This window comes from Atractosteus spatula, chromosome 9 (genome assembly GCF_055471065.1).
Source record: "Atractosteus spatula isolate fAtrSpa1 chromosome 9, fAtrSpa1.hap1, whole genome shotgun sequence".
Taxonomy (NCBI): domain Eukaryota; kingdom Metazoa; phylum Chordata; class Actinopteri; order Semionotiformes; family Lepisosteidae; genus Atractosteus; species Atractosteus spatula.
Window position 1 is genome coordinate 52,037,476 of NC_142714.1, and position 15,835 is coordinate 52,053,310.

General features: G+C 47.1%; 1 protein-coding gene across 1 annotated transcript; it reads left to right on the forward strand.

Moving 5' to 3' along the window:
• Positions 1-761: 761 nt before the first annotated feature.
• Positions 762-13,710, forward strand: xpnpep2 (X-prolyl aminopeptidase (aminopeptidase P) 2, membrane-bound). The gene is made up of 21 exons (XM_088925767.1): positions 762-900; positions 1,875-1,954; positions 2,704-2,814; positions 3,312-3,375; positions 3,503-3,607; positions 4,416-4,502; positions 5,042-5,185; positions 5,559-5,660; positions 6,510-6,591; positions 7,108-7,312; positions 7,404-7,493; positions 7,864-7,973; positions 8,215-8,292; positions 8,542-8,613; positions 8,992-9,052; positions 9,199-9,268; positions 9,783-9,887; positions 10,351-10,410; positions 10,925-11,001; positions 11,569-11,658; positions 12,620-13,710. Exons 1-21 carry the CDS (start codon positions 855-857, stop codon positions 12,818-12,820), a joined length of 2,040 nt encoding a protein of 679 aa, XP_088781893.1. The 5' UTR covers positions 762-854; the 3' UTR covers positions 12,821-13,710.
• The last annotated feature ends 2,125 nt before the right edge of the window (positions 13,711-15,835 follow it).

Sequence of the window (15,835 nt, forward strand, 5' to 3'; positions counted from 1 at the left end):
ATGGCTACCACCTTTTGGCGCTGGGACTTTTTACGAACGATGACGTCATCAATTTCGACGCCATCCGCGGGGCGGTGTTGAAGGGCAACCGAGTTCGAATCCCAGCGGGGGCACAGCTGCACTCCTCGTGCCTTAGGAGCGGGTGTTCATAAAACTGCAACCACTCTTTCATGACATTACGATCTAACAGAGGCTGTCGAGCATTTTAGCGGATTACCCCACGCTGTACTCACTCTTGACAACAAGAGATTCACAGGCTTCCTAAAAGGTAGAAAATGGACTGCCCCCTCTGCTGCCCTGCTTTGAGCATGCTCCTCAAAAGCAGCCTTGGACATTCCCTGCTTTAGTAAGAAGGCTAGTCTCCCCCAAGGACATATTGCTTCCAGGGGTGGTTTCCGGGAGCTGAACCCCTCGTTGTTTCACTCTTCTGGCTGTTCATTTTACAGCGCTGAGTCAATGGGAAAGCCAGAGGGAGAGCTCGCAGCGATGTAGGGAGGGAGTAAAAAGTGCTGAAGGAAAGGGAACAGCAAATGAACCATAGCTAGAGAGCCTTGGGACTGCACGTGCAGAGTTCAGTGTTCAGTGTTCAGCACGCACGCAAGTTCAAAGTCAAACAGCTTGCTGTTAAAAGAAGGGCAGTTTGTATCACTTAAGTGTGTAAGGACGCAGCATGAAGCCATCCCATATCCTGGAAAGGTCCTCCCCTTCCACATGCTATCCACATGATTGCTACACGAGAGTCGCCCTATCTGCAGGCAAGCTGGAGAGTCCCAGAGCAGGGCTGCTGCTGCAGGGCAGGGTACACTACACGCGCCCAGCTGTGGCTCTGCTGTGAAGAGGACGGACTCCACGTGATGGCTCCACGTTTTGGGATACTGTTCTTGGTTTTCGCCCTAGGAGGTAGAGTTTCAATTTACTTTTCTTCCACGTGCTATTATGGTTTGCGTTAGTCTTGCTGTTGAGACTCCTGAGTTTGGGCTGCAGTATTGCCAGGCAGCTGCCTCGTCCCTTCAGTCACATTCAGTCTGGACAGCACCGCTGTGTGTAATGGTGCAATGTTTTCATCGTGGATCACTGATGTGTGCGCATTTGTTTCACACTGAATCAGATGGACAGAAACTACTTCAGAAAAGCCTATTTTTCTGGCAGCAATGTTACTTCTGGGCTTTATTGGAATGTTTTGAGTGGACGTAGTTAGATTGGGCGGAATCAAGGTTACCTGGGAAGTCGAGCATGTTCTTCACTCCTGTGAGCAGTTCCGAGCCTGTGAAACTCTTCAGCGCTGCGGGTCATGGCAGGTGACTTCTTGTCCTTCGTCCTGTATCAGGAAGGATGAACCTGGATGTGGAATTGGGGTGCATAGGCTGGTGTCTTAGAGCTGACTTAATAAAGTGGCTTTTATTCTATATTAAGAGGAAATGTTTCAGTTCCATGTAGGAAAGAAAAGACAGCAAATCTGAAGTCCTACTTTAACTCAACTCATTTTGCAAATTATGTTTACACATGCATTTGGATAATCAATTACAACTGTATTGATTTATTATTATTATTATTATTACTGCTCCACTGTGCCAGACCTACAGCTACAGACTGGAAGCTACAGTACATTACTCATGGCCTTATATACACCAGCCCTCAACAGACAGTAGAAAATGGCTGCAACCTGGGACAAGCTGCATCTGGCCTGTCGCTGCCTCTGCTGTCGTGAAAGCTCTTACACAGCCTCTCTGTCACCTAGCTCCGTATCGGTGCACACAGCCTGATAAGGCCAGCAGACCAGGTGTGGTGGGGAGATTCCGGTCAGGAAGCTGCAGGCGCTCAGGAGTGGAGCACTGTTTCACTGTGTCCTCCTCCATGCGTTTGTGCTGTCGCAGGGCTGCTGCAGGACGCCGGCGGGGCTGCCCAGCCTGGCATGGGACAAACCAGCGCGAGGAACTGCTCAGCGACGCCCCCGGTACGACCGCAGCCATCTCTGGGCTGTCACTTCTCCGACTGGAGTGTCCGCAGAAAACTACAGGCTAAACAGAGCGAGTTCGACGGCATTGTGTCATCTAGGAAGACAAACAGTGAAAAAGGAGTGCTGTCAGAGGGCCTCTGTATGAAAGCCTCAGTAGTGTAGTGTTTTATCCCTTGGCCACAGCTCTTTAGCCCAGCTCCCTGAGGACTGGGTGTTTAAACAGAGTCTCAGGGAGGCCGGCTTGGTCTGGGCACGGATATGTCCAGAATAGGGAAGGGAGAGAGAATAAATCAACTCCTACACCCCAGACGTCCAGCAAGGAGAACAGAGCCTCCTTAATCACATTGAGGCTAAGAGAGAGTGTCTTCTGAGTCTGTTCTTTATCCCCAAACACCGGTCTAAAACTGGCACATTCGTGTGGTTAGAATCCACCTTCAGCGCACAGCTCATCAGACCTTATTAATTATGACCGTGAGCAAGAGTTGTGAGTATACAGTCAGTGCTATTAAACCGTACGGAGGTAGAAGATTGAAAAGCATCCTGAGGCCCCTGAAGAGTGGCACTGTTGAATGTTGAAGGGGTGTCTTGAATCAGTGAGAAAGTGACAGCTTGACCACAGCAGCGCAGGGAACGGCAGTGCACCGGACCCTTGTGCGATAAGACAACGCCACTCCGTCAGTCGCAGAGTCAAGAGTGTTGGGTTTAGCAGAGCTCTCCTGCCTGATCCATCTCTCTTTGTGTTGCAGTATCTTCCTCCCACTGCAGTCAACACCTCGCTTAGGCTCCAGGCTCTGAGGAAGGAGATGGAGCCCCTAAACATCCACGCCTACATCATTCCGGCCACCGATGCCCACCTGGTACAGCTGCAGACCATTCCCACTCTCACTGCAGTTCCCTGGAGAGCACAGCGCCCTCTGCCGGGTTACCAGTATTCCTCTCTTATGGAATTATTTTTTCTCCACATTTACCAAATATTCTAAAGCTCGTGATACCAGAACACAATAAGAGAAGCAGTTCTGATCACTTTATTACTACTTTCAAAGGCTTTGTTGTAGAAAAAGCTACAGTTGCCTTATTTATGCATTTATTTACTGTATTACTGACTTCTGTCAGTAAAGTAACTCTTTTGATGATGTGCAGAGAACGTCTATTCTTTCCATGAAAAAAAATGTTTCAAACCATATAAACGTTTTGCTCTACCGGGGTGAAGCAGGTTTAAACCATCTGCAGCCGTTAGAAAGCATACAGGACCAATTGAAATCAGCCCCACGCCCCCTTCCCCTTACTCACAGGCCAGTGAGAGCGGCCTTGTCATGCAAAACAAGTCATCCGTGTTTGTCTGTCCTCTTCCCAGAGCGAGTACATTGCAGAGCGAGACGCCGGGCATACCTGGATCTCGGGGTTCAGCGGCTCCGCAGGTAATCCGCCCCGATCGGCTCGCTCGACTGCTCTGCCCAGCAGCTTGTCCCGTCCTCTCTTTCGAAATCCTAAAACGTCTGTTTCCCAACAAGCAGGAGGTGAAGAGCAGGTGCTGTCTCTCCCCAGGCACGGCAGTGGTGACGCAGGGGAAGGCGGTTCTGTGGACCGACAGTCGGTACTGGACCCAGGCCGAGCGCCAGATGGACTGTAACTGGGAGCTGGTCAGGGCCTGTGAGTGGAGCCAGACACATGCAGAGATTCGGGGCCAGGCTCAGACTGCCCTGTCCCAGTGTGCAGAGCTGGTGGCCACTCTGCACCAGACAAGCAGCTGTAACTCCATGAAGTATTCATGCAGGGGGCTGCGTAATTCAGTGTTTTTAGTGTTTTCATTTGCAGATTTTTCTTGCATTTAAGCTCTTTTACCCATGAAAGTAGCTTGAGCATTCAGGCTTTGATTAAAAAAGGCTTATAGATCAGTTGTAATTCAACAGATTAGGATGTTCCAAAGCACTGAATGTCTCATGCACACATGTTCAGAATCAAGGTGTCTTGTGGACCATTGAGAGGGCACTCACTCACAGTGTCCTTTTCCTTTAAATTGTAACACTCTTGTCATGATCTGAAGCTATTTAAAGCACAGGACCATGCATAAAAACACATGCACTCACATGAACCAGGCCTTCCTGTCTCCTTGGTGTATGAGCTATGAGCACTGAAGATATTCAGAACCTACGAGACCCGATGATGTGTGTGTGAATCATGCACTCACTTCTCACCCAGTCTCACATCTCTGATGTCTGAATAACCATGCGGCAAATATGCGCTATCACCTTTACAAAAACAGACCGGCAGGGTGAAGACAAACTGGTAGCGGTAAAGGGCCATTTTCCTTGTAAAAACAGACCCTTATTAGTAGATAACAGTGTACTGAAGGTTAAAATGAATCTGTTTGTAAAGTGTTCTTTGGTGGCATTTGATTCTTATTCTTGCATTGCTGCCCTGCTGCTTGAGCCCTCCCTGCTGTGCTGGTGTCTTTCAGCTTACATCGACAGCACTGCAGACTGGCTGATCCAAGAGCTTGCCCAGGGGGAGCAGGTCGGATTCGACCCCTTCCTCTTCTCCATAGGTGAGGAGGAGCAGTCCGAACATCAGAAATGCTGAGGGGATCGCAAAGTCTAATGATGGGCTTGGCAGGAGTGAGTGAAAGCTCATGAGCTGGAAAGTCTTGAAGATTGGTGGACCACATTCCAGCAGAACATGGACACTAAACCATACATTCTAACCAGTGCTTGCAAGATCTCTCTCATTCCTCAACTGCGTCTCCTCTGCAGTCGTTTTGTTTGTTTCTTTCCTTATGTGGAGAAACTAATCTTCCTGCCAAAAAGCTGAACAAATACATTTTCGCTGAACTGCTGTTTCTGAAATTGTAAACATTTAATCTTAGCAGCACCTGAGATTTTTAGGATTTAATCTCTCAAACAATGCTTAACTATGTCTTTGATAGGTCTCTAAAGGCAAATACAAGAAAGATAGAAATATTGCTTCTTTAAGTGGAAAAAACAGAATCACCCTTTTTAAGTTAGGAAAATGCTACAATTAACATTTGTGCCTTTTTTCTTCTTCTAAGAATTTTTGTTTTTCATTTGCTGGCTCTCTGCTCCTTAGACACATGGAAGGCTTACAGCAGGAAGCTGGACCCAGCCAATCGCATTTTGAAGTCCCTGCCCTATAACTTGATTGACAAGGTGTGGAAGGACCGCCCTGCTGCCCCTTCAGAGCCAATCACAAAGCTGCCTGACGGCGTCACAGGTGTGTCTGACTCTTTGAAGTGTTTTCCTTATCTGAAGGGAGACAATACAGGTCACAGATAAAGGCAATCCATTTTTCCTTGAATGGCACCATTACCGCAGCAATAAAAATGTTTCATTCGATTTTTAAGGATATTGTCACAGCAGGTTATCATGTCCTTATGGAGCAGAGAAGGGAGGGCAGCAGCACAGCTTGTGAGTAATAGAGGGTTATTTCCCCTTTAGGACTTATTTCTGGGTAATCACAATCAGAGCAGATGTGAAAAACCATAAAGTTAATAGTGATTGCGAGCCTGAGGTATATATTGTTTTTTAAATATATTTTTATCAATGTTTATCTCCTTTCTGTCATGCTCTGCTTCTCCCTGTGGCAGAGAGGACCTGGCAGATGAAGGTGGAAGAGATCCGACAGCAGATGAGGAAGAGCCCCTACAAGCCCACCGCGGTCCTGCTCTCCGCGCTGGATGAGACTGCCTGTAAGGTCTTTCGCTGCGCTGGGCCTGGTGACAGCTGACCGTGGCAAGTTGGCACGGCGCTCTCTCCCTTTCAGCAGGAGTTCCACAAATATATCATGCCTGCAAGGTTTTTTTTTGCACAATACAGTATGATAATGCAACTGTAGTAGCACGTATTATGAGGTCAAAAAAAGTATTTATGTGATATTAAATCTGAATGACTGAAAGCACTGCCAACCCATTGATGGGAACCCATTGACCAGAAGAAATGGAAGGCATGAGTCTTTCTCTTATTTATTTCTTTTAAACAAAAATCTGAATCGCCCACAATCTCCCCCCACATTCAAACGGCCAAGTCTGTGTTTGTCATGCTTGACTCACAACTGTAAAGCCTGCCACCGCACACGGGGAGAACAGAGAATGAGGAAGTGCAGGCAGCCTCCTCTGACCTGCCCCCTTCCAGCCACGGCCGCAGGAACAGCTGCGTGTGGGAGGAGGGGGACGTCTGTCAGCAACAGCACTGTAAGCCTGTAAGAGCCCGGGGGGGTACTGGGCGTGCTGCATCACTGAGAGCTTAGAGAACCCCACCAGAACAATCCCACCCTCCCCTCGGCCGTGCTCAGCTGACTGTGCTCCACCCCGCAGGGAATCCTGGTCACAGCCGGCTAGTGATGTGACCCAGGCTCGAACCCCAGAGAGTGCCTTTGCCAGCTAAGCAAGGGAGGTTGTAGCACACTGTCTTTGGATATTTGATCAGCCATGTGGAGCTGCTGAGGGGCTACTGGAGTTGTAACTGAAGGATGGGGATGCTGCTGTCAAACCCTGAAGCCTTTGGGAGAGACACTGATGCCTTTCTCTTGTCCATTTCAGGGCTCTTCAATCTGAGAGGGAAAGACATCCCCTACAACCCCTTCTTCTACTCGTACACGTTGCTGGCCCTCGACCGGATCTGGTGAGATGCCAGTCGCCGAGGAGGTGGCCCAGAGAGGACCCGAGTCTCCACGTGTCCCAGGACTGGGGCCGCAGCCATATGCCCTAGAGGTCACTGCTTGGGGCAGTTGCTGGGGATCAGGATGAGCCTGGGCACTCTGTAGTCACAGTACGGCCCAGGAGCACTCCCAGGGCTGGAGCTGCATTCGTTTCACTGTCCCCTAGCCAAGACAAATCAAGACCAGGATTTCTAAAAGGGGTAGAAAATAACCTCAGATCAAACTTTTTTAAATGAGTGCAATTAAAATATTCTTTCTTCATGTGGCAGGCTAATGACTTTTTTTTGCAGTTCTCCTTTAGATCGAGTATTTTTTCATTAGGTTGGTAAGAAGTTTCTTGCTGCGCCAGGCCTGATGCTTGCGGAGGGAAATCCAGAACATTCTCACACTGAGACATGTGGGCGTACAGAAGAGATAAGGGGTGACGTTCTGGGCAAGTCGTCCTAACGGAATGTTTCTTTTTCTTCTACACTGAACAGGCTTTTCTTACACCCAGGTCGCGTGACCAAAGAGATAGAGGAATATCTGAATGCGGGCTGTCAAAGTGCGAACTGCACTCAGATACTGTCCTACAAAGACGTACGGGCACATATTGTGAACTATGTTGACGTGACCATCGGCGCGAGAGTTTGGATTGGAACAGAATACACTAACTATGCTTTGTACGAGCTGATTACCCCAGAGGTAAATGATCGATAGCGCTGCTATCATCATCACCACCATCATCGTTGTCGTCATCCTCATCACCCTGCTTTGTGCCTTGATTCTCTTACAGGAGAAGATCCTGACCAGCGCCTACTCTCCTGTCCTCATCACTAAATCAGTGAAGGATGCCACCGAGCAGAGAGCCCTGAGGAAAGCTCATGTAGGTGTACAAGGCAACTAACGCTGACAGTTCTTCACGGTGGGGGAGAATTAACTGAGCCTTTGAAATCAGTGTGTCTACCTTTCCTCCTGTTCCCATTTTCACTTTGCTTTCATTTATTTTTTCATCTCCCGCTGGAAAGGATTTTATTGCCAGAAAATAAATCGATTAGGATTAATCCTCCATATGAGCACGCACACACGCGCACGCACACACACACAGAGCAGCTGGGTTGGCCTGGGCTGAGCTGTAGGCCCAGGGGGTGTCTGGCTGTGCTCCTGGACTCACACGGGACGAGTCTGACGCGCTGCGGGTCCTGGCGCTCCGAGCACGGTGCGCTGAGAGGGGACCCGTCTGTGCTGCTCCACAGGTGAGGGATGCAGTGGCCGTGATCCAGCTCCTCGTGTGGCTGGAGGAGAGCGTGCCCGCGGGGAAGGAGACCGAGCTGTCCGCCGCCCGCTATGTGGAAGAAAAGCGCAGGTGAGACGCGATCGCTCGCTCGGGTGCGCGCCGGTGAACTCGGAGCCGCGTCACTGCCGGTAACAGCTGTAGGAGCTGTGGGACCCTCGGTGTGAAAAACTGCAGAGGGCACACCCCTCCTGTGCTGTTTATGAGCAAGGGGCTCAGCTGATTAGCAATAGAAAATTGCAAATTGGCTGGAACAGAAAAGAAATAACAATGGTGCCACTGTTTTTTAGAAACATTTATACTTTTTTTTCAGTATGCAGTCTAACTGCGTAGGACCAAGCTTTGCAACCATATCTGCCAGCGGACCAAATGCTGCTCTGGCTCATTACAGGTACTGAACTTTCTGCATTTCCGCAATCACAATACTATGAGTAGGATCCTCCAAGTAGGAGCACTCCCAGGCAGTAGCAGTTCTGATGTTATAATATCAGAACAATAGATGGTTCTCTCTTTCTGCAGATATGTGTTTGTCAAAAGGCTTTTCCTTTGTTTATTTTTCAAACATGTTTCCTCTGTTCACTTCCCTGTGCAAAGATGCGTTTCTCAGTTATTGACTGTTATCTTCGGTTGTGTCTGGCAGCCCCAGCAACGAGACCAACAGGAACCTGGGTGTTGATGAGATGTATCTCATTGACTCTGGAGGCCAGTACCTGTAAGTGCTGAAGTACACAGAAAACACCATCTGCCTGCTTGACAGACCATTGTTTTGTTGTTACTCTTTGCAGAAAAATTCCTATCTAATGACCACGAACCCAGGAGAATCACCTTTCCCTTTCTGCTTGGCAAGTCTGTGTCAGATGTTCACCATTGTTCCTTTAGCCCAGTTTCTGCTTCCTGTATCTTCTGATCTTGCTCAGCCTGTTCAGTTTGAAGTTTCAGAGCAGACCTGAGGACTTTGCACATTCTGCACACTGTGTCTGTCTGCTTCGCTCGGAAGAGCAGCCAGGTCAGTTTTCTTTATAACATCGTTGTAGCTCGGGTTTACTTTTACATTTATCCATCCTTTTATTTTTTCATCCTTTCATCCTAGGGATGGGACGACTGACATCACCCGCACAGTGCACTGGGGCACGCCCACAGACTTCCAAAAGGTGACAGAGGGTGACAGAGTCAGAAGGAAGCCTGTACTTCCATGGGCACTGTAACACAGAGCCTTTACTCCACAACACAACGGCAAACAATTGATCCACTTTGTCCGCAAAGTCACACCAAACTCTTCTCTGTTTCTGAAACGCAGGAGGCATTCACCCGAGTGCTGATGGGAAATATCGATCTATCAAGACTTGTCTTCCCAGCTGGGACTAGAGGCAGGTTTCTTACCGGTTAAATGAGACACTGTTTCTTAACAGCTTAGTAGCCCAGAGAGTGGTGCAGAGAGGTACAGAACTTAACGTATTCTTCTGAGCAACAGACTGTTGAAGAGAAAGTGTTCAATGCTTATAGATTTTTTATGTATGTGTTCACCATCAAAACAATATACACATGACTGGAAAAGACAGACTGTTATCAGGAAGCACAGAAGTAAAGTATACATTTTGTACTTAGTCTTCTTTACTATATTTTATATTGTGTACGATTTTGTAACTTAAACCTTGTGTACGTCACAAAAAATCTTGTCTTTTTAAGACATTTTTCTATAAAACACATAGCATATTTTCAGTTCGGTATGTACTTTATACATATTGCTAGAAACTGTATATATACTGTATGTTTGGGAAATGATGACAAAATAAATCCTGTGATCGTTATATACCATGAAATCAAAGCACGAGACCCGGAAATGATCTGCATCGCTGAGCCCCGTGTGTTTCTCTGTGCCAGGTATTAACATCGAGATGCTGGCACGGAGGGCACTGTGGGATGTGGGTCTGAATTATGGCCATGGAACAGGTCATGGCATCGGAAACTACTTCAGCGTCCATGAATGTAAGAGCGCTCGGTAGGGACGGCAGTATTCCAGTTCCCACTGGGAGGTCCCCCTTCCTGTTCTGAGACGAGAGTGATCACAGCCCTGGTGAGGACTTCTCTGTGTTCACCGGGAGAGCCCAGCTCCGGTCCTCCAGCAGGGTTTATACTGTAGGCCTCCAGCCGCTCCAGAACTCAGGTGGAAAGGAAATGAGAAAACTTCTGTCCTTCGGGGACTGGGGTTCCGCTGCCCTGTTCTGTACAGATCTGACAGGGACTCAGGAGTCTGAGTTCACATTTAAAGGCATAGACCAAAACTATTTTTATAAGCTTTTTTCTGCGTGTCATACTACCTTTAGAAAATATAGCTTTTATGGTCTTTATGCCTAGAATTTACTTTAAAGTTACATTCAGAACCCTTAAAGCTTTATTTTTGGCAAATGTCCTTATCGTGCACTCATCCCCTTGTGATCTCCCCCCACAGGGCCTGTAGGCTTTCAGTCCAATAACGTTCCATTCGAAAAGGGAATGTTCACCTCTATAGGTAAGACATGCGCTACCCTCTACAACCCTGATCCTGAAGACTCCCCTTTCTAGAGCAACTCAGACAAGCGAGCCACATGACGACAGTTCAGCACCACCGGACCACCTTTATGATCACTGTCCACCTTTCACCAAGAATGATGTGTCTTAGTATGGAAGGTAGTTTTAGGAATTGATAACCAAATAGCTTTTATTTCTCCCTGACACTCATGACACTTGCGGAGTTACTTTTCAGAAATGTTCAGCCTGCTGATGCTGCTACCTTGACAAAAATCCCATGCTGAGTGGCAGAGTTTGAAGAAGCAGAATAATGTGTTTGCAAACAAACAGCACAGTAGTGAGCATTGTTTTACTGTTGCTTCATGCCATCAGAATACTTTGTGCAACGAAATGGTCTCGTTTCATTGAACCACATAGCGTAAACATTTGTCACAAATTGTTTTCTGATTATTCTGACATGTTAGGACCCTTGGAGCACAGGGCTGACCTGTATTAACCCTTGTCTGTTTTCCTAGAGCCAGGGTATTACCAAGACAATGAGTTTGGCATAAGAATAGAAGATGTTGCTGTTGCAGTGGAAGCAGAAACAAAAGTAAGGTTTTAATTCCAAACTACCTGCCTGATTTTTATCATAGAGATGTCCATCAATGTATCTGTATCAGAATGTTCTCAATCAGGGCAGATGACATACAAAAATTGGGATGTTCTTTAAAATCAGGTCGGTCCAAAGCCCACTTCCAATACCAAATCCTTAACAAGACATACAATTCCACATGTGCAAGACATGAATTAACACATTTTCTTGTGTACCTCATAACATTTCTGTTCTGCAAGACAGCTCGCGATGTGGAGTACGGCGTAATCATACATCATGAGTGAAATCTGACAAGACCATTTGCAAAGGATCACTTTTGAGTCAGGGGAGGGAAGGAGGAGACGGGGGACAATCTGTAGTGTTCCAGCAGTGCTTCCAAGAGCTTTCATTGCAAGAGAAATTCAGTACAGGATACCAGAATGTCAGGACAGATTCTCTTGCTCTGCCCTCCTCCTGTCTCCTGTTTTAAGGGACTTGTTGGAAGGGGCAGAGCTCGTTCCCTTCATTGTTCTCTGTGTCATTTCACAGTGACTCACTGCAGTCTTCTGTGTGTTTTTGCCGCAGTTCGGCTGGTCTTACCTGACATTTGAAACGGTGTCGCTGGTCCCGTATGACAGGAAGCTGATAGACACCTCCCTCCTGAGCAGAGAACAGGTGAAGGCCCTGACCCGGGCAATGACATTTTCTTTCTATACCTGCTCGTTTCGTTTCAAAAATACAAAATGGCCTAAGGTGCTGCTGAAGGGTGCACGTGTGGAGATTTTCCTCCAAAACCCCCTCGGAAGCACACTACGGCAACTATCTTCACGGTCCCATTGATCTTATCTCAACCTGGGGGATTTTCATGCAAAGCCAGCAACTACTCGGGTTAAAGAATCTGACGTGTGGCTCCGTCTAGAGCATGCAGCAGCAATGAGTGGCATAGTCACATCGTTCACATGCTGCTTAAAAAGCTTTAACGGATCGTGTGGAAATAGAAATTGGAGACTGTTGCTGGCAGCGATGTCATCAGAGCTCTGGCTTCAGGTTGCCAAGGACCAGGGATACTGTATGTCCTCTCCCTGAAGATCCTGCTCCGTTTAAGCTTTGAATTCATTGTTTTGCATAATGTGTTTTACACAATGCCCACAACTCCTTGTATCACACCCAGGCGTTAAGAAACAATGACCAGTATTACCTACTGTACACCCAGCAGCCCTGATGTAGGAAACTCAGGAGCAGGATGGTTTCGCAATTTGCCTCCAGCGCGTGTCATTTTAGTAGTTCGGCTGGATCCTAATGAATGCGATAGAGGGATGAATGTATTAGAGGTTGCCTGGTGTAAGTCACCCAGCGGAGGATACAGGGGCCTGATTATGAGGACGAGGCTGACTGGTCCTCCCCCACCTGTTTCCTGAGGAATGAGCCAGGGAGCTGCTGCATGGGTGTGGATAGGGTGGCGGCAGGGGTGCGCAAAGGGAGGTCCAGAAGGTGAGATTTACACTTATATACAGTACAGTATACACAGGAGAGTGGAAGGAGGTGAGATTAGGATCTGACCTTCCTTGTGTGACCCATGAGAAGCATGGTCAGACGCCACGCTGAGGTAATGAGCGCCACGCGTTCTGTGTTGCAGGTGGACTGGCTGGACAGGTACTACCGCCAGATCCGCAAGGAGCTGGTGCCGGAGCTGGAGCAGCAGGGCCTGAGGAAGGAGCGGGACTGGCTGATGAGGCACACCGAGCCCTTCATCCCCGCCGGCGCTGGCCTGGCGCTCCCCTCTCTCACGCTGGTCGCCACAGCCCTGTCCGCTCTGTCTCTGGGGCACCTGCTGTGACCTCCCACCGCTGCTGCGGAGTCTCCACACCAGAAATAAAGACTGGGAGCACTGGACACTCTCGTCTTGGCTTTCAGTTCATGATTTCTGTCAAATTGGATGCCTTCAATTAAATCCTGCTTATCTCTGAACTTAGTTGAACTCGCTCGTTTCTAATTTCTAATATAGAAGAAAGGGTTCGAATGACGTTATACGTCCCTGTGAAGACAGTTTGTTTTATGGAAACACATGTGCTGACTATCTCTTTTTGTTTTGCTTGTGATTTTCTGATGAAGCACTATTGCTGTCATTAACATACCTTATTCAACCTGCTCAAGGCAAGAGTTCAAACCCAAATGGTTTGAGCAGAACAGAATGACTGAAATTCGATAATGATGCCATGAAAAGCATCTGACTGGATCTCCACCAGAAGCCAGCACAATACTGAAATACTTCTGTATTCATATTAATATCTGTGGTTGTCATGGTTTCTATGATAATAGTGAAGCGTGCATAGGAAACACGATGATGCCATTCACAGGAAATGAAATATCGCAGGATGTGACTACAGTCCTGCTACCTCTTTTTATACAAGTACAGCTGAGTCCTCTTTGTTTGAATGCTTCTGTTTTCAATAATACTGCCTTTACAGTGAATGTGATATGCCAGGGTGGAATGTTGCTGTGATTTACCTCAGTATTTATTTTACGTTTTGAAGGTTTGATGACAAATACTGTATATTATACAGTATATACTGTATACAATCCTATCTCTTAAAATTCATGGCATTACAGGTTTGTTCTTGTACTGTTTTTCGATTATATTCCCCACAGCCATTTCCATTGTTTCTAACCTTATTGTGCTGAAAGTTGGGTTTCTTGAAGCAATTAGAATAACACTACAGAAAATGGAAATTGACGTGTCTGTGACTATCCTTCTGCCCTTTACAGATGTATTAATACAGCTTGGAGTCCCTGACAGAGGGATGGGCAGTCATGGCACTGACATCAGCAATGAGCTAAGTGAAAAGAGAGTTCAGAACCACCCTGAAATCTTCAGACTGTGTGGCAGCGGTGGATGGCATGAATACACAGAGACACACAAGCCAAACCACCCCTGCAGTTTTAGGAGATCAATCTGTTGCACCATACACTTGCACTGGGCAGCTGTAATGGCTGGGGCAGACTGAAATGTAGTCTTTTGGGAATCTGTATGTTTCACTGGCACTCTGCACTCTTCTGGCACACACCCCACTTTGAGCTACACAGCTCCTCCTCAACAACAGTGAACTCTTTTCCAAAAGGATGCCCACTAAATGCAAACATTTCAAAGCCAGCCAGGTCTCCTTGAGGATTGAAACACAAGTAACGAGCTCAATGAGCTCTGCCACTCTGTGTCTGTGTCTCAGCTCATTGCACAAGGCTCCTTTTCCTGTCTGCTCAGTGCACGTTCTTTGATGTGCTCCGGTGAAGGTGTTGAGAAGCTACAGGATATCCTGTCAGGACCAGCGACTTGAAACATGCCCCCAGGTGCAGCACGGTGAGGCAAAGCTGCCAAAGGCCAATGTCTAGATTGTTTTCCTAAAATCAAAACTTTTCAGTATATATAATGATGAACTGCACAAAAGTATGACATCTTAAGAACAAAAGGAGGATACCCAGCAAATACAAAAAGGCACTAATTAAATTAGCACTAATTTACACAGGGAACAGAGTAAGCTGAGATGAGAATAATGTGACAATATCCATCCATCCTTTTTCTAAACACTTCGAGGTCCAATTCAGGGACATGGGGGGGAGCCAGAGCCTAGCCTGGCAAGCAACGGGCGCAAGGCGGGCTACACCCTGGGTGGGACGCCAGTCCTTGAAGGGGCACACACAGACACAAGCACACACTTACACCAGGGCCAGTCTCTCCAGAAGTTTATAAATCCACTAGTACGTCCTTGGGCTGTGGGAGGAAACCAGTACGACTCCTCACCAGGGGAGAAGATCCGAACTCCATGGAGGAAGCACCAAAGGGCTTCAGCGCTGCGATGCAGCAGCACTCACTGCAGCACCACCATGCCTGTGCCTGTCATGATGTGACTGTATAACCTATTGAAGTGCAAGTCAAGGTACAGGATGAGTACAGTAGAATGAAGCAAAATTATATGATTAAGCATTAAGAAATAAAGCTCACAAATATGACTTAAGAATAGAAGAGCAATGCAGGTATAATTCTAAATGCTGTGAAAGCTTAATACCCACTACTGACAGAGTAGAGAATTGAGAGCTGAAGCCCCAGGTGTTTCCTGACTGCAGGGGAATTTCATGGATCCTTGTCCACTGAGTGTCCACTCAGCCGCTATCATGCTGTTCAGGCACAGTTTTCAGGCTCTTCAGATCGCAGCTGAAAAGGAATCACAGGGTATTACAGCCGGCAACAGCATCACATCAAACAGGAAACTGACCAGTGTGCACTGAACTGTGCATCTAAAACCCGGCCAAAAATACAAAATACAGTCCCCGTCATTGTGAATAGAATTCAGGACACAGCCATGTGGTGACAGCTTGTCTTTTATTTGTTCCATCATACTGAAGAAGTGTAGGAGAGAAAATCAGAGGTGTGTGCAAATCATCTGACTAGCCTTCCGGGTATCTGTAGTGACTGTTCCAAGAGAAAAAGATCTGAATAAATGATTATCCTGCCCTGCAATCAGCACTGAGGGTCAGAAAAATGCTGACACTCAATAGTCAGTGACTATTACTTAAATGTATCATTCAATGACTGCAATATCTAATACATTCATCTTTATGGTTTTATTGAAGACAAGCGATTGATTTGCATTAAAATGTAGTAAGTCTTCTGTGACCAAAGTCTATATTTCAGACAATAACAGTTAAGGAGGCGGAAAGATTTTAAGTTAGTTGGCAGCTCCGGCTTCTGCAGCCACTACCAGAACAGACCATTCTTGTGCCAAGGACCGAAATCTACTGGGAGAGAAATTAAATGGCTGAGAGAAATCCCCACACGTGCTCACAGGCAACAGAAGAT

Excerpts from the sequence above, each read along its gene's own strand:
- xpnpep2 (XM_088925767.1), top strand. The coding sequence starts at position 855 with ATGGCTCCACGTTTTGGGATACTGTTCTTGGTTTTCGCCCTAGGAG. Across the intron at positions 1,955-2,703 it reads ACTGCTCAGCGACGCCCCCG|TATCTTCCTCCCACTGCAGT; the intron begins GTACGACCGCAG and ends TTTGTGTTGCAG. Across the intron at positions 9,888-10,350 it reads CTACTTCAGCGTCCATGAAT|GGCCTGTAGGCTTTCAGTCC; the intron begins GTAAGAGCGCTC and ends CTCCCCCCACAG.